General features: G+C 38.8%; 2 protein-coding genes across 2 annotated transcripts in view; one reads left to right on the top strand and one right to left on the bottom strand.

Moving 5' to 3' along the window:
- Positions 1-2,070: 2,070 nt before the first annotated feature.
- Positions 2,071-5,713, bottom strand: LOC119740927. Its single transcript, XM_038216416.1, has 2 exons — positions 5,595-5,713; positions 2,071-4,451 (listed from the first exon to the last, which is right to left on the bottom strand). The coding sequence occupies exons 1-2, from the start codon at positions 5,617-5,619 to the stop codon at positions 2,869-2,871; spliced, it is 1,608 nt and encodes a 535-aa protein (XP_038072344.1). The 5' UTR covers positions 5,620-5,713; the 3' UTR covers positions 2,071-2,868.
- A 49-nt stretch (positions 5,714-5,762) lies between these two features.
- Positions 5,763-21,793, top strand: part of LOC119740924 (echinoderm microtubule-associated protein-like 6) — a 77,272-nt gene continuing 61,241 nt past the window's right edge. Inside the window, exons 1-4 of the mRNA XM_038216411.1 lie at positions 5,763-5,995; positions 19,467-19,626; positions 20,499-20,597; positions 21,266-21,520. Of these exons, the coding sequence (XP_038072339.1) occupies positions 5,799-5,995; positions 19,467-19,626; positions 20,499-20,597; positions 21,266-21,520 (711 nt within the window). The 5' untranslated portion in view covers positions 5,763-5,798. The remainder of the gene's footprint in view (positions 5,996-19,466; positions 19,627-20,498; positions 20,598-21,265; positions 21,521-21,793) is intronic.

Below are 21,793 nucleotides of genomic sequence, written 5' to 3'. Positions count from 1 at the left end.
TGTATGTACAGTACACAATGTATTAAATATGCTCCTTACTATATCAACATAAATGCAAAGTAACGTTTTACACTAGTTTCAAACTACACCATTCTCATTTAAAAACTTGGAATACTGCTGACATATATATCTTTAATATTTACATTTTGGTATCTATTTCTCAAAGTCGATAATCTAGGGCTGATTTTATTGACATGATAAAACTGCTAAGCAGACGCAATTGATTTGCTAAGCAAAATTTGATAAGCAGCCACAGTGTCAAAAGAGGTCTACTTTTGGTGACTGCTTCCTGGAAGTTTTCTTGGCATGTACATATTGCTAACAAAGCAAGTACGCAAGTTATTGTTACTATTATAGATAAGTAAAGAGAGTCATTTTACCATTAGCTACAATACACATTCTGGCAGTGTTGTTTGATTTTTGAGAAGAAAAAAAAACAATTTTGAAAGTTTCCAATAAGATTTGTTTATCTGTGAATGACTTGTTTATGAGGATTTCAGCTCTACATCTACTTGAAGCAGTTGTATATTGTTAGACTTTGTGCATGGATACTAGATTCAGAGGAGTTAAATACATAATTAGGAAAAACCTAGCTGGATAGCAAAAATTATATCTAAGGAAACAGTCGCTGGATAGAATGTACATTGTTCATTTATACAAGAATGAAAAGCATCATATGTATAGTTGAATTGAAGAGAGACAACTTAAGATTCAGAACGAATATCTCCTGTTACTGTTTCCACTTTAAGGCACAATGTGCACAAACTTGGTTGGAATTAATCAGCATGAATCAAGCTTTTGATGCAGGTACTGTGGATTACTATTAGCCAAGTAAGCAACACCAGTACATGTACTTGGGAACTTTCTTTCCATTTTGAAAATTCCTTTTGGAACATGGCTCAATCCAGTTATGAAGAAGAACCATTTCAAAAATGTTGTCGAGCTTGAATTATCTAACACACGTACCATGCTTTGAAATTGGACACTCTAATATGTTCCCATGTATGAACATCGGACGTTTTCAGGTTGTTTCTCGAGGCAAAAGCATAATTCAAACATGTTACTTCAAAATGGAAAGTTCCCATTTTACTGAGTTACACATGTTTGCAAGGTACTTGATGAGGCTGGCTTCGAAACACATATGAGAATGATGTGTCTTTCACTTTGATGTCTGAAACTTCTTTATAATTTGGTCAGCATTGCACCTTGAAAACCATGATTTCTGGACTACCTGCAAATAATATATTTTCAAATTACATGTAGACGTGCAACATTCCACAGCACCCTGTAAATACTCTTGATTTAAGTTCAACTTGGCCAATCTGAACTCATACAAATATATGTTGCGTACTTATACGTTCCTTAAATTTCAACTGTACAACGCATTTAACAATTAGCAGTTCTATTTTACTTTGAGCACCCTAGATTATCTGCTCTAACTTTTTCACCTGATTTACACATTGTATGATCTTGACACATGATATCCAAGAATCAATTTAAGAAAATTATTCTTGCGTAGTAACAACTGTTTGAATTTCATCACATGTGCATCAATAAATATCACTTTAAACCCAAAATTCCCTTAACCCTTACCACCCCAACTCCATCAAAATCCATCCCCCATTTTGATGGATTTGGGGGGACTTGGTCCAGAAGGCCTGGCGCGACTAAATATTGATGGAGTATGATGGACTTGGGCCTAATAGCCTGAAGCAGTGCTAGGGGTATCCGATTGATTTTGCCTAGCTTCCTGTACTGCTATTGTGATAAAAGCCATGTGTAGCAAGTCCATGAATGTCAACCAGTGCGTCAGTGGTGGATTCCATTCTGTCATGTACAGCTTTGTATTGGAAGCACAGTGATTGATGGATTTTGATGGACTTGGGCCAGTTCCTAGTGAGTTAATGTTATAAGTAATTTTCCCCCATGTTTTACATTTTCCAGCTTCTTCATACCCACATATTCATACCGACTGGCCAATATGTGCATGCTTGGTGGTTTAATGACAAAGCAGTCTGCACTAGTCAGCAAAAGGTTATAGGTTCGAGTCCCACCCCAGTAAGCCTGTGATTTTTTTTTTTTGACGGACAGGCACCGTAAAAACACTTAGCCTTTCTTGGAGCAAACATACACGTAAAGTGATTTTATGCATTATCCATAATTATAAACGAGTTTAAAACAACTAAAAAGTACATCTACAGAAACAACAAAACAGTCTGCTTGCTTAGTTCCTATATTCCATGCAGCTTTCAAAATATAGCCAAAAACCCTGTACATACTCACCTAAAACCAAACACACACTAACAAAAATGATCTGTACACTTAAACTTGTAATTCCTTCTGCATAAACTGGACAGGAGGACATGACTCTGCAAACAGTATAGTTGCTAGATTCACTGCACACAATTTAAATATGGCAAGAATTAATATATTCATCAAAAATGCAAAGGTTGAATACATTTGTTGTTTTTTTTAACTTAAGACCACTCCTCCCAAACAAATTCAGCTTAAGGATTTATGTATGTGAATCTTCAACACAGAAGTACAAGTGCACTTCCTTAAATGTCTGCTAGTTTCCTGAAATGACAGTGTTTACCAGATATGTAGAAATGTTGGAGGACAACTTTACAAAGGGTACATACATAAATGTATGAAAAACATGTGTATTTATGACATACTTGAATATTTTTATCAGAATACCTTTTGTAGTTTTTAAAAAACAATACCTTTCATCTTAATATCTCAGTTTCTCAATACCTAGATGAGACTCATGCTCAACATTATACATGTACATATGCATCTATAGAAACTGAGGTGGAATATAGGCGTGTGACAAATGCACCATCATCTTTGGATCATGTGATGTAATTATTTGACCCCATTTTGTAGAAGGATCATTTTCCTGGACACCACTTCAACAGCCGATGGATCCAAGTATCCCCTGGAGATGATGAGCTGTAAAGCTTCAATATCATTCACTGATTTGAGTGCATCCAGTTGATTGTGCAGCAGTTCGTTTGCTGAGACCCTCTGACCTTCCGGGTTGCTCCAGACCCTCTCCAGTACGCCATTCTGAGTGATCTTCAGAAGGATCTCGCAGGCCCGCTTCTCTAAGGTCTGCTCCTTCCTCTTCCGCTTCTTGCGCAGGTTTTCCTTTCTGCGCCGTTTCAGCCTCCGGACTTCGGCTGCCGCAGCTGACTCCTGGGAGAAATTCTGCCGCAGGTGAGACAGGGTCTGGTTGATGCAGGCCCTGTTGGTGATCAGGGTGGTGTACATCAGATCCACACGGGAAAAACAGTTCTCCAGGAACTTGAACTCATTGTTGCAGGGTTCAGCATTCAGATTCCGGGAGAGTAGGTTACCCTTGCGATGCAAGAGCTCTGTCCTGGACGTAGCAACCCTGTTGACCATTGCATCCATAGTCACAACAGTAGCTTCACATCGCTTGACGTCTTCACTCTTTGCATTTGTCGGGATTGTCTTGTAGCGGGCAACATTCTGCGCCACGCCACTGTTTTTGTTTGATATCAAGTTCTTAACGCGCGTCTCCAGTGTCGTCACATTGTTGTGGATGTCCCAACGCCATCTTTGTTGTTCAGAGACATATGCCTTGAATTCATTGACCCCGCTGAATTTCTTGTATTCTTCGTCAAAGAGCTGCCTCGCAACCTCATTTGTGAAATTCTGCCGTTCGTTTATCGGCTTTGTCACGGTGAACTCATCCAGTGATGGATTAGAAGATGACATGGAGGAAGTACCTGCTGTCTTGGGCTTGGACTTTGGGTTGGTACCAGACACGGAAGGGGCAGAAGCAATGATGGAGAAAGGTGGGCCGCTGGTTACCGGAGGGGTACTTGTACATGTGCTCTGGGTATCCTTGGCTTCGGGATGGTCACTACAGTTAGATGCTCCTGGTGTGTTTCTTCCGCTGGTACCCATGTTGGGGTTGGAGACAGTATTAGTAGATGGTGGATGGGTACCGTTACCTTGCAAGGAAGTGTTAACCGGTGGTGTGCTGGTAACAGGTACCTGTTGAGATGAGCTCGTGTTTGTCTGAGGAGGGTTAGCAACTTGATGGGCAGGAGGTGGGTGCACCAGTCCAAGCGGCTTGATGGAAGAAGTATTGGGCTGAAACGGGGACACGTTGGGCTGAGATGGGTTAGGATATAACCCTGATATGCTGGTGTATGGGTAAGGCTGGGACATGACTGGGGCAGTGAATGGCCCAAATGGAGCCCCTCTGTGCTGAGGTGAGATGCCTGACTCTGACTGGTTAGTGTAAGGCCCAGGGGAAATCATTGGTCCAGCATGAGAGGGAACAGATTGGGCAATCAATTGGCCTGGATGACCAACAGACAAGTTAGGTGCAGAGCTGCTGATATTACTCATGGTGACAGATCCAGCAGACGTATAGCCCATAATAGGGAAAACTATCCTCGGAATGCCTTGACCTGTGAAGTAACAAAAAGAGGGTTTGTTATGAGTATTTAGTACTAGTGGTGTGAAGCATACATGTATCTGGCAAAATTTGCCAAATCAAAACCCAATATATGCTGGATGGTTTCGTGTACCGGAAGTTACATATCTGTCATGTCTGTAAAGAAAGAATAAGACGATCATCATGGTGACGCCCAATGCTTTGCCATCATTGAGATAATATGGTGAAAACATTGTGGTGACACGTTGGTACATTCTACCCAACCTAGCCAACTCGACAGTGATGGTGTCGACATGGTTGAGGACAATGTTGACATAGGCTCTATCCTGCAAATTTGAAATACGCACAATTGGGCATATTGTACCACACTATTCATGCAATTTATGTTTAAGCGCACACATTTCAAGCCAATTGATTCAAATGTTGTGAACTTTGCAAAGTTCACAAATTTCGAATTGGCTTGAAATCTGTGCGCTCAAACATACATTGTGTGGTAAAATATGCCCAATTATGCGCTCAACAATGGGACCCAATTTTTGGGGGGCCACAGCCCCATTGTTTGGAAAGTATCCAGATGTCACTTCTCAGACTTTGAAGAGTCGCATGCATTTTCAAAAGTATTTTGTAACGAAACTGGAAATGTTTCTCAGTCCCAGATTCATGTTTTTCCACATTTTTGTGATGACTGACCTTCTTTAAAATAATTTGTGGTGAAAAAAGTGGCGTCAGGGTGCAACATTCTTTCCCATTGTTTTTTTCTTACAACAAAAATTAACAACCAAAATTTGTGTTTTTCCGTTGTATTTGCAATGAATGATCATGATAAAAGTTGTATACGGTGAATAAAAGGGTGATGTGATTCAACGTTTTCTCCAAATTAATATACAATCGAAAGCAATACAACAGGACAAACTATGAACCCTTTGTCCGGAAACTGGGCAACTCCCGCTGTGCACAAACGTCACGCCACACACAGAAAATGTTTCCACGGACCACCCCAAAAGCATTCCTACGCCCATAGTACACGTTACATTAATACAATCTAATCAGTAATGACTTTATTCTATTCCTCATCAATACATAATATTAAAAAATGGTACAAAAGCCCCGGAATTTTGTAAAATATCATCGTTTTGTCGTGAAATTTTCCACTCACCAGGGAGCTCATTTTCTGTCGCCATCGTGCGGGGAATGATGGGAAGCAGCAATATATAACGAGCGATCCTATTGGCTGGCCGCGGGTCAGCTTGGGTCACGTTCTTGGGCGCGGGGACTTTCCAGAAAAATTGGCCCGTGGTGATTTCCTATAAATCCTAGGCCATGTTTTCTTCCCGCTAAACCGACAAAGTGACGGTACAAAATGGCAGACAAGACAGCACCTGGTTCAGCACTTCGTTTGGAGTGGGTGTATGGCTACAGGGGCCACCAGTGTCGGAATAATCTGTATTACACGGCCAGTAAAGATGTGGTGTATTTTGTTGCTGGGGTTGGAGTTGTGTACAACGTACGGGAACACTCACAGAAGTTCTTCCTGGGGCACGATGATGACATTGTCAGGTACACATTACACTGAGTTTACCGTGGGGTGGGTGTGTACGTGTGTGCATGCTGCACGTGCGGGAAAGGAAGGTTCAAATTACGAAATTAGGTTGGATTTATTAAATTGAAATAAAGGAAAGAGTTCCATAAAGAGGTGGACATCACTTGACACCCTGTGCACAAACCCTGGGTTTGGTCTAAAAAATTCCAAGTGTTTTCTCATAAACTAACGCTTGCAATTTATTTGGAAATGGAATTTCGAATGAGGTTTGAATTTTTTTAACGATTAGGTAGCTTGATAGGATAGATACCCGTCAAGATTGGTAGAGGTCCTGGGTTTAATCTTCCATGAGAAAAATTCATTATTTCTTTTTTAATCTAAAAAATACAGTCGTGTTCCAGATGTTTCCTAGTTATGGCTGAACAATTTATTTTCTCGCATGATTTTTTTTTCGCGCGATGTAGTTTTGGATCGATTCGGAACTGATTAACCGATCCGGAAGTAGGAAAAGTGGCATTGGTACTTTTGACGTCGCAAATTCAAAATTAAAAGAGCTTAAATTTGGAAAATTATTTTGTAGTATAGATCTCCATCATTGAAGGTAAGCTTTTTAACCAGTGTCACTTGAATTCGTGGATTAGTTGAGCCGAAAGCAGACTGAATAATGATTGCGATCCAGAACTAGGAAAACAATATATGGTTTTTTCCTTTTGTGTTAAATTAACCTAAAGTTTCATTTTTATTGAAGATTTCATCTTTTCTGTTTGATTAAGGGTTCTGAATGATTTAATTTTTTTTTTTTTTTTCAATGGAACTAAAGTCCATCCAATATGAAGGCAACAGCACAAAAACCACTTTTTAATATTTGGGCACTGGCGAGCACAGACATCCCGGCCCTGAATTCTGAAATTTCCTTAATCTTGTTCCTTGGTCACCTATTTATCATGTTTATGGTTTATTTACTACATGTAGGAACCTCATCCTTGCAAAGCCCAACACCATATAGGAAACTCTGCACAGAAACAGTTGGATCTGTTTATTTGTCATTTTGTGGTATGCCTTATCCCATGTAAAGCACAGTCAGTTTACTAGTCATCTAGTGCAGTATACCGGTACTCATACATGTATCATCCTAACAGATTCCAACCAAGTCTGGTGTTGGGGTTTGGCTGGTTGGGGATCGTTAGGGTTCTTACATCGAAGAGGTGCATCTAAAACTATTGTACTGTACCGTATGTTCTCCGTTTTTATTTGCACTCTTGGACAGTTTAAAGAAAACCTCAAAATCTGCATTTTTGGGTTCTCACCACAAAAAGGGGGGTGGGGGAGGGGGAATGTCAATGATACAGTGGCCCACCCATTGAAAAAGTGGAGGGGATATTCCCCCCCCCCCATTGTCCCTCCGGAGATTACGCCCATGAGCTGATGTAACACCACTAATACACTAGCCCTTAACATTACTTGGGGGAAAAATACATGTAAGACTGGGTTACTACATTGTTGGACTCTACTAATCGCCATTTTTAACACATGTAGTCAGGGTCTGGTGATCTTCATTTCCAAATATTAAATATTAAAAATTGTGATTTGTAGAGTCCTAGTTACTCGTACTACCGGTAGGGAAAAATGAACTCATATCAGCACTTTTTTACCAGTATTTTTTAAACTCGGTGCAGATCGGCGTGTTTGGGAAACAAAGCTGGAAACAACATGCTGGAAAAAAATGGGGGATCTACCGGTACCGGTACATGTGATAACATTGATATTTAGTGAAATCAGTCAGGGTTTCAATTTGATTCAATTCAATTCAACATTTATTTCCAAATCATACAAACACTATAGTACTTAACAATTACATGAAAAAAATGTGTTTATCAAAAAAATGTGATAAAAGATTTTGAAAGGTAAATGTTATCTTTGTCAACATGGGACAACTTTTTCCGACTGCAGTCAATTTAGAAAGGCCAGCCTAGCAAGCCAAGCTTGTTAGTAATTTTGATGGTATTGGTTCTACCCTCTACATGTATAAAGTTGAGTAGGCCTAAGCTTGTGAATATTTTCTTACAAGCTCTTGGGTTGCACTGAGCATGGAGTGCTTAAATTTAAATTGGCAAAACTAAATCTTGATGAGGTTTATTAGCTGAGTACCAAGTCGGAGAGGAAGAGCATTCAATAAAGGACAACAAGTTTCATTTGCAGTATATGGGGCAACCGCCCGACAGCATCTACCACACATTTACATCTATACATGTACATGTACACATGTATAGTGTATGAGTCATAACTGTAACAATCATTAATAGCAGTTGAACAAAATTGATAATAAAAGTGGGTGTACGTGTACATATGTAGAGCTTCCAGATCCACATCGTACTTTCACTTTGTTTTGACTTTATAGATTACAACAGACTAAAAGGTCCATCGTCTTTTCAGAACATTTGACATGTGCCAATCTGGTTTTGTGCCTCGAATTCAAATCACTTGGCTTTACTCTGTGTGAAATAGGGCTGTCCGTTTTCAAATACTGGGTAAATGAGTATTCGATTACTAGAAACTGTGTTTGACCGAATATTTGGATATAATTCAAAACTGCCATCTGCAACTGCATGCTGCGTCGGTAAAAAGTTGCACGAAGAGTGTGGCAGTTAAAATCTGCACTCCAAGAAATGCGGAGATAGCAGTGGCAATGTAGTGGGTACCGGTACATACATCTACCCCATCTAGAAGAAAATCCGATTCAGAATTTAAGAAAAAGGTGAGGATCTATCAGCATGTTACAGTGCTGTTACTGTATAAATCCAAACTTAATACTTCATGAATCCCTGCAGAAGGTTTGTTATTTCAGTCTTTACTGTAGCTGCAGACCCAACTAAATCAGGGACAAGGGAGCCTAAACATGCATATGGATTGAAACTTTGGCTTCACCTCAGTCTTCCTTTCAGTAGGGTTTTGTCTTCTGATTTGGAGGACTTTGGATCATTTGGTTCCATAGGCATAATATGTTTCAGGAGCATCCAAACTGACAATTTATGCAACCAAAGTTTAGAGTACATTACAGGATTCTACAGTGTAATAGGCCAACTGACTGTCAAAACACGACACTGTTGGCCAAGTACTTGGTACTTGGTTGGTTCTTCTTCTAAGGACTTCCACAAGGGAGTATACATTGTAACTAGGAGGCCAGAAACACCGTGGCAAACCCCTTCTCTTAGCGATAAGTGTCACTTGGTTCTTTTACGTGCGTTAGGCCTTATACAACGCACGGGACCTCCGGCTTAACGTCCCATCCGAAGGACGAAGCAATAATGGTTAAGTGCCTTGCTTAAGGGCACAGGTGTCCGGGCCTGGGCTTGAACCCACGCCACTGTTGCCTCTGAATTACCAGAGCATGAGTTTGGTGCTCTTAACCGCTAGGCCATGACACTCCAATACTTTGTTTCCTACCGGTACATCATGTTCAAACTATAGTTTGGCATGCCCAACTGGGCACTAATTATTTTTAGGACCCCTCGGCTTATAAACAGCTGGTGAAGGCCAGTTACATTTTTTCTTTTTGATTCATGGCTCTGAAGGATTATTTAAAGGGAAGTAAAGTCAAAGAACCATTTGGTTCACAACTGATGTGCAACAGTGGGGAAAAAAGAGGGGTCCTAGTTAAGCCTGTACTGCTCGAACTATAGTTACATGAAAGATTGCTCTAAATATACTTGGGACTGTCCATGTGTACAACTGGGGCACTTGTTCTACCGTACTTGAGATGTACACATAATCATCTTCACTCACGTTGAGGTGGTCCAACTATTGTGTAAAATACTTAGTAAAACAAGGAGTACACTTGAGAGTAATTGCACTGTACACAGGATTTTATTTCCTTTTAAATTGAATAGACATTTTCAATTGTTAAGTGCTTTTTTTGTTTGCCCCTGCCATTATGACACAATTGTATCCGGATTATGAAGTATTGGTTCATGTATCTAAAATAGCTCTTCTGTTTGCACAGACTGCTAATGATTCTATAATCATGAGCGTTTATTAGGTTCATGGTTTACCAACTGTGTATTGTCAAAACTGTATACACGTATACATCATAATGTCGAAAAGGTTCCTTTTTGATTTGACATGATTTGTATTTTCAAAACGTGTAAACTGAAATTGTTAATTAATACTTGATGTTCAGTTTGTTCATGTACTGATGATGAATTGCACTCGCGATCATGGGATAATTTAAGAAACCCTTCAGGTGTCATTATAGTCTCATTTTTATCCCTTTTTTTAATTGGAACTATCTAACCCTCAATCCTCCAAAATCCTCATGGCGGTTCTGAAGGATTGAGGATGAATGGTGTTTGAGAAACATGAGGATTTTGGAGGATTGAGGGTTAATGCATTTGAGAGGCAGGACTGTCTGATGATTTTGAAGGATTGAGATGCTGGGTATCCTTCATTTGAACATACGTGCAACATTTTGGAGGATTTTGGAGAATTGAGGATGGTTCCTAGCAAAAAGGCCCTAGCGCATCAGCCGCAAAAACAAGCATCTTTAGGCCAAAAAAAATAAGTCTCTGGTTCTGGTAAGGAGCTTGTCCAAAAAGTGGTGCAGTGACGCGGCTTTTTTTTTTTTTTACCTGACTTTTTTGCTTCAAATGTCGGCTGATGACTGCAAATGGTGCCCGACTAAACTTAGTGCAAATATATGGGAATCCAGAGAGGCCACATAAAGCTTATTCTCGATCATAACCCCATCTAAAAATACGTTAAAATTGTGCAGTAGCAGGATTCCAGTCAAACCAGTGAGTTTGGTGGTTTTGAGACATCATCTTTCATTGAAGAAAAACTTTTTCATTTTGCCGACGCGCATGGTTACGGCAGAGTTGTAATGACTCGAGTCAATGACTCGACTCGAGTCAGACTCGAGTCACATTTTTTGGCGACTCGACTCGACTCGAGTCCCGACGGGTAAATGACTCGACTCGACTCGAGTCACTGCAAGCAAATGACTCGACTCGACTCGAGTCCCTCATCAGAATGACTCGACTCGACTCGAGGAAGGCTAATAAGACTCGAGTCCCAAAATAAAAGCAAAACTTACTTGCGAAAAATATTTGCAATGACTTACGCTGCGCCGTTCGCGTTGCCAGTTTTTGTTCACGTCACGTTAATGTTCGCGAATAATGTACGTTTATATACAGCGGCAGTCTGTTTCCTTCCTCCATAATGAAACAACAAACATACACCGTGTCGTGGACTCCCACCTTGTGGTTCTATAGCATGTAATGCTAAACCCGGAACCAGACTTAAAACGCATTTCTCAATCCGTGGTTTCATCATTGGTTTCGGGCGATTTTGAAGTTCTTGGTGGAACGCTGGCTAAATTCATGTCCCGATTTGACACAAAAAAATGGATACGGACGGGCCCACCTTTAAATAATCAGAAACAGTTTTGTATAATGCAATTAGGTTTTAACGTTGTCAGCGATCAGCGAACAACAAAATCTAGACCCGAAGCCAAACCAGTTATAAGACCGAAGTTTCACATCTTCTTATCTGTGACGTGAACTAACAATGGAAACTGTTGATTGGGTACCATACAGCAAACGCATACTTTATGTCTTTGGATTTCCGTAATAGACTGGTGCCGTGTATTCTTTCTCTCTTGTGTTTGTTGCTTTTTATTGTAATTTAGTGTTCAAATATTTGTGACTCGAATTGACTCGAGCTATATACTTGACTCGACTCGACTCGACTCGACCACACTCTGTGACTCAACTCGACTCGACCTTGTTGGCCTAATGACTCGACTCGAGTCACTTCTTTAAAATGACTCGACTCGACTCGAGTCACAAAAATCAGTGACTCGTTACAACTCTGGGTTACGGCGACGCGCGCGCATACCAGAAACCGGAGACTTTTTTTTTTTTGGCCTTACTTGACTCTTTTTACTTTGGGAAAGCGAAAGCGGAGTGAATTTCATGACGATCGCCATTGCCCCAACAAATTTGTTGGGCACTGAAATTTATGTGAAGTATGAATCGGCCTTCAGGAAGTTTCTTGGCAAATATTTCAAAGAGATTTTGTGACAGTTCCCGTCCATGACAGATGAAGTTTGAAGACCATTAGGCGACTAGTGGTTGATTTCTGATATACTAAACTTAAGCCTGCGCACTAATAGCAATCATGAAACTTGTTGGTCCTGGCTCCCCGTTGTGCATCATAATGCACAGGCTATTGGAAACCAGTGATGGGACGGTGTCCCGTGGCCTGGTGCCAAATACATGTAGTCGACTAGTGTAGTCCAACCATAGAGCCAAGATAGTCGAAATGTGGTTAACTATAGTTAAATATGGTTAACTATAGTTAAATATGGTTAACTATAGTTAAATATGGTTAACTATAGTTAAATATGGTTAACTATAGTTAAATATGGTTAACTGTAGTTAAATATGGTTAACTGTAGTTAAATATGGTTAACTATAGTTAAATATGGTTAACTATAGTTAAATATGGTTAACTGTAGTTAAATATGGTTAACTATAGTTAAATATGGTTAACTATAGTTAAATATGGTTAACTATAGTTAAATATGGTTAACTATAGTTAAATATGGTTAACTATAGTTAAATATGGTTAAAGGGAAAATACAACATTTGCAAACATCAAAAAATAAAACTACCAAATCATTTTGAAATACCTTGCTGGACTGTTAGTGAATGACAGTGTAAAGCATCCTGTAAAATCATGGCACCTGGTATACTGTCATTTTCAAGAAAAGTAGTATTTTTGTATCAATTTCCAACGCTGATCGGCCGATCAGCGTTGGAAAAAACTGGCTTTTTTTTCAAATATTGGCCCCAATTGACCATCGCACTCGTTTGCAATCGATTACAACCCTATGAACGGGTACGAGCCAGCTAGACTGGTTCCCTGACCTTACAATTCCCCAATGTATGTAAACTGCTCTGTTTCTTCTTATATGGAGTCAGGGAACCAGACTACAGGAAAATGATCGTTTTTCTTGGTTTTTATAGCATTTTCGAATCCAAAACCTCAAAAAAGTCAGTGTAACTATATTTGCTATATATTTCCAACCCCCCAATTCCATCCATTACTGAAAATTACAGCAAAAGCAAATGATGTATATTCCCTTTAACTGTAGTTTGTTGGTTGTGCAAAGGAAAGCAGTGCAGCCCGAGGTACAAAGTTGTTGCCTGAGTGACAGGCATCAATCCATGTCACTCTGCAACACCATGAGCTTTGTGGAAGGGATCCCGCATTGACGTTTCGTCCCAGCTTTAGTTTGGACTATCACTACAGTTCATGCAGTTAGGGCTAATTTAACAAACATAAGTGTGAAAGTACAAACATGTTCATTTTCATGTTCATGTTCATGCAAACTGCGGTTGGAGCAAGCAATACAAATTTTAAGTATTGGCTTTTGTTTTCAACAATGTTATTTTGGATAATGTTACTGTATTTACATTTGAATTAAACAGGAAAAGATTCTCTTTCTTTTTCAAAATGGAAGGAAGTGTGGCAAAGAAAGGTGTGTGTATGTTTGTACGGTACATGTATGCACATCACCTATACTAGTAGCTGATATCAGAAATGAAATTGATGGGCTGAAATTAAGTAGCTTGTCACATGTACCTGTATGTTTAACGTTTCTTCATTATTTTAAGTGCCATTACGTGTATTACAAATTGCGACTGGCGCATCCATCTTTATCCAGATAAATGTATGTTAAGCAGTTGGAACGTGTTCAATGTCCAACTGCAGTTCACCCTCTGATGTACATGTACATGTAGTAACATGTTTACATGTAGTTTACTTGTGCGCATACTTCTTTAAAATTGTCACATTTAAAAACATGGCTAGCAAATGTAGTTACTCGGCTAAAGCATTCATGACAATCTTAATGTGAAACACTAAAATGGTCAGATTTCTGAAATTGCATTATTAGTAAAAACCAGCTCTGGCTGATGAAATTTGGAATTTATTAACTTTTTGTTTTAATCCTTTTTCACCTTATTGTAGACAAACAATTTTTTTTATGTCAAGCCTGTATGTATGAGTTCATAGACTGATGTTCAATTCCATAAAAAATCTGACATACCCGGTACAAATGTACAATTTTTGACACTAATGCCGGACTAAAGTGTTGAATGTTAATGATCATATTTACAAAAGGCTTTGTCCAGTTGCGCTTCCGATACATTTTCATATTATTGAGCATGAAAGTCTGAACTAGGATTCCACATTGTACAAAAAAATAACTCATGGCATTTCCAAGATCAGAGGCTTTAAGATGTTTCCCACCCCTCCCCCTGGCTCTTTGAGGGTTAAAAGTGCAATTTATGGTGCAAGCAGGCCACAATATTTGTTACAGCTTTTAAGGAACTTCAAAAGGTCAGAGCATCCCACATTGGCAGACTTTTAACCCCCTTCTCTCTCCCTTGAGGACGGAGGAAGTCAACGATTTCTGTCTCCCATCTAACTCTCTGACGGATTGTGCCAGCGACCTTTGATATTCCTGTCCCATTTCCTGTTCTTGTGCTCATCAGTGAAGCCATACGCCACGTGCTTCATGCAGTCACAGATGGGCAAGATATTGTCAGCATTTTGCCATTCACATGGCATTTTCACCCTGCACGGAAACACATGCTCAAATTAAAAGCAAAGTCATTTACATTTTTTGCACATTTGTTCACTGACTACAATTTTTTACAATTAATACACCTACCGTACATTGACTGTTTATTAGCTGTAATATCAATTACAATTGTTGGTGTTTATTTGCTGGTATTCTTTGTACTAAAATAAATGTAAGTACTGCACCAGGAAAAATAGGATGATTGCTTGTACACGTAAAATAAACATACAGGACAGTCTATAACAGTTAAAACGTTCAGGCATTGAGTCTCTGTTAATCTTATACTGCCTTTTTGAAAAAACATTTATTAAACAAATATTCCTTATAATATGAAGTGAATCACTTGAACGTGTACATCATGGATGTACATGTATACATTTCACATGCAGGTTTTGCAGTAATTTGCTGGATTTAGTAATTTCATGATCAGCAAACTCTTGGGCTTTCATACCTTGTTATATTTTCAGCAGGAAGAACAAATTGTTTGGTGACTGCTACCGTACTGCACAGTTTTGCAATTTTGGCAAAATTCATTTGTAGAATGCTATGAACCAACAAACTGAAGAGAGTTAAGAACCTACATGTAGTACACAATCTCTACAAGTACATGTATGTAGTCCAAAAATCAAATGTAATTTCTTTACTTCTTTGGTATAGATACGTACATTGTACATTAAGATGAATGATTCTGTGATGTGAGATGCCAGCTTCAAAATCTTTGCAACGTGCAACATAAATGTACCATCTTTTGATCAGTTTGTTACATGTAGTTTGTCCCATGAGGCATGACTATACATGTGTACATGTATTGGGATTATTCTTCCCGTAATAATACATGTACATGTAATTCTTCCCGTAATAATACATGTAACTGGAACATCACTGTCAACATGTGTAAATTTATGCCCACAGATGTACACAGATGTACGTCAATGAAAAAATGTGCCTCAAGTTCATGCACATGTACTTTTTAGGTACATGTACATTTGTACATAATTTTAATCATCCTTGCATTTATCAGTACATTGTAGTTGTACACGTACACACTGAACACAAATACTTGGTTTCAAGGAATTAATTGGGATTATATAACTGACATACAGATCCTAGTCATTTGATTGGTGGAACTCACATCACATGACAATCGTTATTGCTCCCATTCACGCCGCGGCTCAAAAAGTACTATCCGCCCATGGGGAATGGGAAATACTATTCAACAGTTAGGATCATGACGCGGTATTTGTGTGCAAATGCATGCTGGTGTGCGCGTTCAGCGTTGCGCGTAGCGCGTATTGTTCCAAAGAGCCAGCGCTACAGCGTTGGGTTCAAACATTTTCGTGAAGGGGTGGTTTGGACTAGAGAAATAGATTTTCCTCCAGTTTCGTATTGAAAAAGAGTTCAAATGTATCAAATGACAAGGATCTATATGTCAGTTATATAAAACAAATATTGAGTGGTTTTAAATTGTGAAATGGGAGGAATATTATTGCTCGGTAAAATCTGGACTTTTCCAGTTCACTCGGCTTCGCCTCGTGAAATGGAAAAGTCCAGATTTTACCTTGCGATAATATTCCTCCCATTCCACGCTGAGCCACTCAATATTTGTATAACATTTGTACCACAATATTTGATATTGTATGTGTTACATCCATGTACATGTATGTATACAATGTACATGTACGTGTACAATAACATTCATGAGTTTGCTTTCTTGGTACTATACATTTTAGACATGTACGTGCAGTATGTACATTTGCAATACATTAGTATATTTTTGTATGCCTGTGGACATACAATTGTACTATGTTGTGTAAAGTACCAGTACTCAAGGTTTCTTTTGACATTTGAAAAAAGGTCAGAGGTTTTCCCTTGGAGTTGAAGATTTTTCAAGTTTGTCATTTATCTGGAAAAATATGCTGTGTTACTGGTACCGTATGCACAATGCACAGTGTACAAACATGACAAAGTAAGACATGTTAAGGTGTATAGGATCATAAGCTTTTTTGTGCAAGCTGTTTCATTTGAAGTGCTGAAAATCTTAAGTACGGTAGGATGCATAACAACTGACCTGTTGAAGATTCATCTCAGTAGATGCTGTACGTTTTGAAAAACAAACAAATTATGCACACTTTGTTGGTGTCGGAATGGAATTCTGTTGCTAACGCATGTAACACAGTGTGCCAACGCCAACGGGTACCCATTTTGAAACCAACTTTAATCTTAGATTCCTTCCAAAAATGATACCATTTTAGGTGGAATGATTTCACAAGGTATTTGATACCAGTCCTATCTTCACTTTGAGCAACGATTCTGTTCTGAAATCTTTAGGAATTTCTTTTGGGTAAAATTGCAAATGTTCCTACATGTGGCTTTAATAGCGCCATGGAATAAGTTAGTAATAAACATAAGGTAATTTGAGTACAACTATTACTAAACATGAGAGAGATGTTTGGATTTTTAACCCTAACCCTTGATCAAAATCCATTAGGACATTTTGAGGATGTTACAGGATTGCGGAGCATCAAGCCCAGCCACTCCATGTTAATGGGCCTTGATCCAGCTTTATAAATAAGGGAATAAATGTGTGCTCCGGAGGTTTTTATCACTCTGTTTAATACCACTTAGAGTCTGGGTGCTGATAATTACCCGAGCCGGAGGCGAGGGTAATTATCAGCACCCAGACTCTAAGTGGTATTAAACAGAGTGATAAATACCGACGGAGTACATATTTATTCCCATTCATAAATACCTTTTCGGTAAAAAAAAATCATATAATTCGTTCAAAACATCCCGATTTTGTTCAACAAATTCACTTTATGCTTTTTGAAACATCCCTCCTGCAAAATAATGGAGTGTTCAGCTGGCGAGTAAGATGAAAACAACCCTTTTATGGAGATTGACGCGCGCGTATCATGTTCTACGCGATGTCGCGCAGAACGCACCTGGCGCGTTGCGTTTTGAATTTAGAACTATAAAATTCTAACTCCCTGGTAGTGTTGCGCATGCCTACGTGAGGATTGTGAACGTTCAACCAATGAAACGATAAGAGGCACTGGATTTTTAGGAGTCCACATTTTATTGTGACACTGGAAAAGTGTTTAAGACCAGCTAGCCATGTCTTTATCATCCGTTTAATACCGGCCACGTGACGGGCTCTCGACCAATAGGAATGGCTAAACTGTCTGAGGTATTTATGAATTGTAGTTAAAAAAATAATGCCCAGAATCCGCCGTCTGTTTTTCCTCACTGTGGAGAATTTTTAAGTACATTTTTTGTACGTGTACCAGTTCATGTCTGTGTACATCAAGATGGTTCTTAGCAAACAGGCATAATAAATTATGTTTAATGTTGATTCCCTGACCTTGTAATTCCTTTCTTTATGAAATTCATTAAATTTCATAGATTGTGTGTACGTATTGTATACATTTATACTACTACTAATAATAATAAACTTATATAGCGTCAAAATGATGTACAAGGTGCTTTACAATAATTTAATAAGAACAATTAACTAAAAACCCATAAAAATCTGATTACAATAAAAGTACAATGTATATGCATTTTTACATTTAAAACTATGTACACTGTATAAGGTCACTACAAAATGAAATTAAAAAGTAAAACCTAATAAAAAAAATTTATAGGAGTGCTTTTTACAATACTGTGATGATACCTGTACAATGCAGTGCACAGACAAAGTACAGCAACCGCATACAATGAATGTTGCCTAGTAACTTGGAAGATTGATTATAATTGGCTTTATGCATAATTAGCCCTATAGTGTCAAAAAGCCCAATAATTACTGACTGAATACGGTGCTTCCATTATTTGTTCTGCATGGATTCTTTGTCAGACATAAGTGAGAGTGCACGTTTTGAGCTGATGGATTGTGACACGCCATGTACGTACTCATGCCAGGGCTTTTCAGCGTTTGAGCATTGGATGTCCAAATTTGCCCGGAATTGAAAAGTAGGACATCAGAGTTGTTGAAATGTATTATTTTGTTCTGTGCATTTGCAGTAAAAAAAAGTATCGATGTTAAAAAAAGTAGCAGAGCTGCATTTTTTCTTTACAAATTTATACTAGAAAGCGATTGAGAACCAGTCACAACCACTATACACTCTTATGACATTGTAGCTGGTAACCTGTTGTTGTGCTTGGTACATGTTGCATCATGAAATGGGCCCAAACCATCTGCGAAACCCAAAACTTCCAGGATTTGAATTTTGGGGTTGGGTTTCTATTACCGGTTTCTTTTACCGTTTTACTTCAGTAGGGTACCTGGTACCTGTACTACCCGTAAATGCACACCACTACCTACATGTAGGTCTCATGAATAGGTGACAAATACGTGTAGTAAACAAATATTGAGTGGATCAGCGTGGAATGGGAGGAATATTATCGCAAGGTAAAATCTGGACTTTTCCATTTCACGAGGCGAAGCCGAGTGAACTGGAAAAGTCCAGATTTTACCGAGCGATAATATTCCTCCCATTTCACAATTTAAAGCCACTCAATATTTGTTTTATATAACTGACATACAGGTCCTTGTCATTTGATATATTTGAACTTTTGAACGCGCAACGCTGAACGCGCACACCAGCATGCATGCACACAAATACCGCGTCATGATCCTAACTGTTGAATAGTATTTCCCATTCCCCATGGGCAGATAGTACTTTTTGAGCCGCGGTGTGAATGGGAGCAATAACGATGTCACGTGATGTGAGTTCCACCAATCAAATGACAAGGATCTGTATGTCGGTTATATAACACCCACTATAATCCACGCACATATCTCATAATCCATTTATAATCATCGGTTGTTCTTCATTTCTCAGCCTTGCTCTTCATCCTGAGAAGACATTGGTAGCCACTGGCCAAGTAGGCAAAGAACCCTACATCTGTGTCTGGGATTCCTACAATGTCGAGACAGTCTCCATACTCAAGGATGCCCATACTCATGGCATTGCTGTGCTTGCCTTCAGCAAGGATGGCACGGTAAGTAGTTCCCATTGGTTCTTAGGCTGTACAGTAGGTTGTTTTGTTCAGGTTTTGTTTTTCCTTTTTTAGGGGGGGGGAGGTGAAATTGTCTCTTTGATGTCCATATGTCCAATGCCCTCTTTGAAAAACAAGTGTCATCTTTCATTAGAATGATGTATTGACATCTTTTGGTTATCTATTTTTTTTTAACTAGAGTCAAAAGATGCACAACTTTAACTTCTAGAGGAAACTGCAAATATTCAAATTTGGGCTTCTCACATTAGCACGGTTTTCGTATTTACCCTAATTTTCTATAATGTCTTTACATGTAAATCCTTTACAATTGTATGTGGTTATTTGGATGTTTTCTGAGATGGGGTTATCAGTTAGTATGTGGCTCCTTACTCTTGGGCAGACTGAAATTGAAGTGGTGAGGTGCACTATGTTGTGATTTGGAAACACCTACATGCAATATCTATATTAAAAAAGAGTACAGCAATTGTTATGTAAAATGTAGAAATTCAAATAGTACTGAAACAAAATATGATAAAGTTAGTGCAGAGAATAAAGGGATTTTTGATTTAGCTACTCACAGTTATTTTCTCAAATTAATAAATTACAAACAAACAAAAATCCATTAGCCTTTTTTTTATTCATTCTATAATCGCTCCAGTAATACCAATTTGTGTATGTTTTGGTAGAGAATTTGGGAAGCAATGTTCAGTTGATATAGTCTAAAGGTTCCCTAACAAGCGAAACTGTGCTGCCGTATTGAAATGTTCTCAACATGATGATTGTTGGTTTAACATCAACTGAAATGCGCAAACAAACAGAAATCACTGGCGAGTGTACTTCTAACCATCAATTCATACATGTATTTGTATTTTCAGCAACTTGTTTCAGTTGGTATGGATACCAGCAACATCATCAATGTCTGGGACTGGAAGAAAGGCAGGGTACTAGCCACGGTCAAAGGTCACTCTGACAGGGTAGGTGGCAGACTTTATCGCTGTTTAACTAGCAGCTCAATATTTTTTTTAAATTGTATGAAACAAATGACTCCTCTAAAGAGTGATTATTATTATTATCATTATCATTTTTAATGACCTCATTAAAATGGAAAGAACAATGAGTAATAATGAATACCAAGAATACAAGACATGTAACTTAAGAACATGAAGAATGACTAAATACGAATAAATATGAAAGTATGAACACTGTGACAAAAAAACCCCACAGAATTAATCAACAGAAGTAAGCAGAACAGAATACATTAAGAAAGGCGCGGCCGGGAGGCATCTAGACAAAATTGGAATGTGTGAGGAGAGCATGCAAGTACGTTTATGCACCATGGGATTGGAAAAAAAACACAAGCAGAACAAGAGATAATGCTATGCGGGTCAGCGACAACAAAAGTCAAAACTATTGCTTGGAAGCATGTTGTCCCAGACATGGCACAAGAAGACTTAAAAAAAGTATATTTCCATGAACTGTTGGGAAAGTGTTTTGTTCTTCGTGAGGGGTTTCTTCAGCTTGCAGTGCATTTGGTTGAGCCTTGTTTGACTTGACATTTACTGTGTTTATGCAGTGGACGTCATTAGTAGGTTTCCGTCAAATTTTTTAAGATTGCCTCCTGTTTGTCTTGTTTTGCCCACAGATCTTTGACTGTCAGTTTAATCCTCACAAGGAACACACCATCGTCAGCTGTGGGGTCAAACACATCAAGTTCTGGTCTCTTAGTGGCAACTCACTGAGTGCTAAGAAGGGAGTCTTTGGCAAGGCTGGGGAGATACAGACGATGCTGTGCCTGACGTTTGGCCCTAATGACATCACGTACTCGGGGACTCTCAGCGGTGACGTCTACGTGTGGGCTGGGAACAATCTGCAGAGGGTCATTCAAAATGCCCATGGGGTAAAAGAAAATTGAAAATAATTAACCCTAACCATCTTAGACCCTTCAAATCGAATGAGAGATTTTGGAAGAGTTTGCAAGATTGTAGAACATTCACACTACTATTACGTAACATTGACTGGATGCCCCTTGTAATTTACACACAAAGAATGTGCAGTGTAGTTTGTGCAAAAACATAGATTTTGGATATTCAGGAATAATCTGAGCAAATATACAAGGGACTGTAGGGAAAAAACTTTTATATATTTATGTTTCGTTTTTTTTTCTTAAAAA

The sequence above is a fragment of the Patiria miniata genome, unplaced genomic scaffold (assembly GCF_015706575.1).
Source record: "Patiria miniata isolate m_02_andy unplaced genomic scaffold, ASM1570657v1 HiC_scaffold_5, whole genome shotgun sequence".
NCBI lineage: Eukaryota > Metazoa > Echinodermata > Asteroidea > Valvatida > Asterinidae > Patiria > Patiria miniata.
The sequence above is the reverse complement of the archived record's forward strand: the minus strand, read 5'-3'. Positions and strand labels throughout refer to the sequence as shown.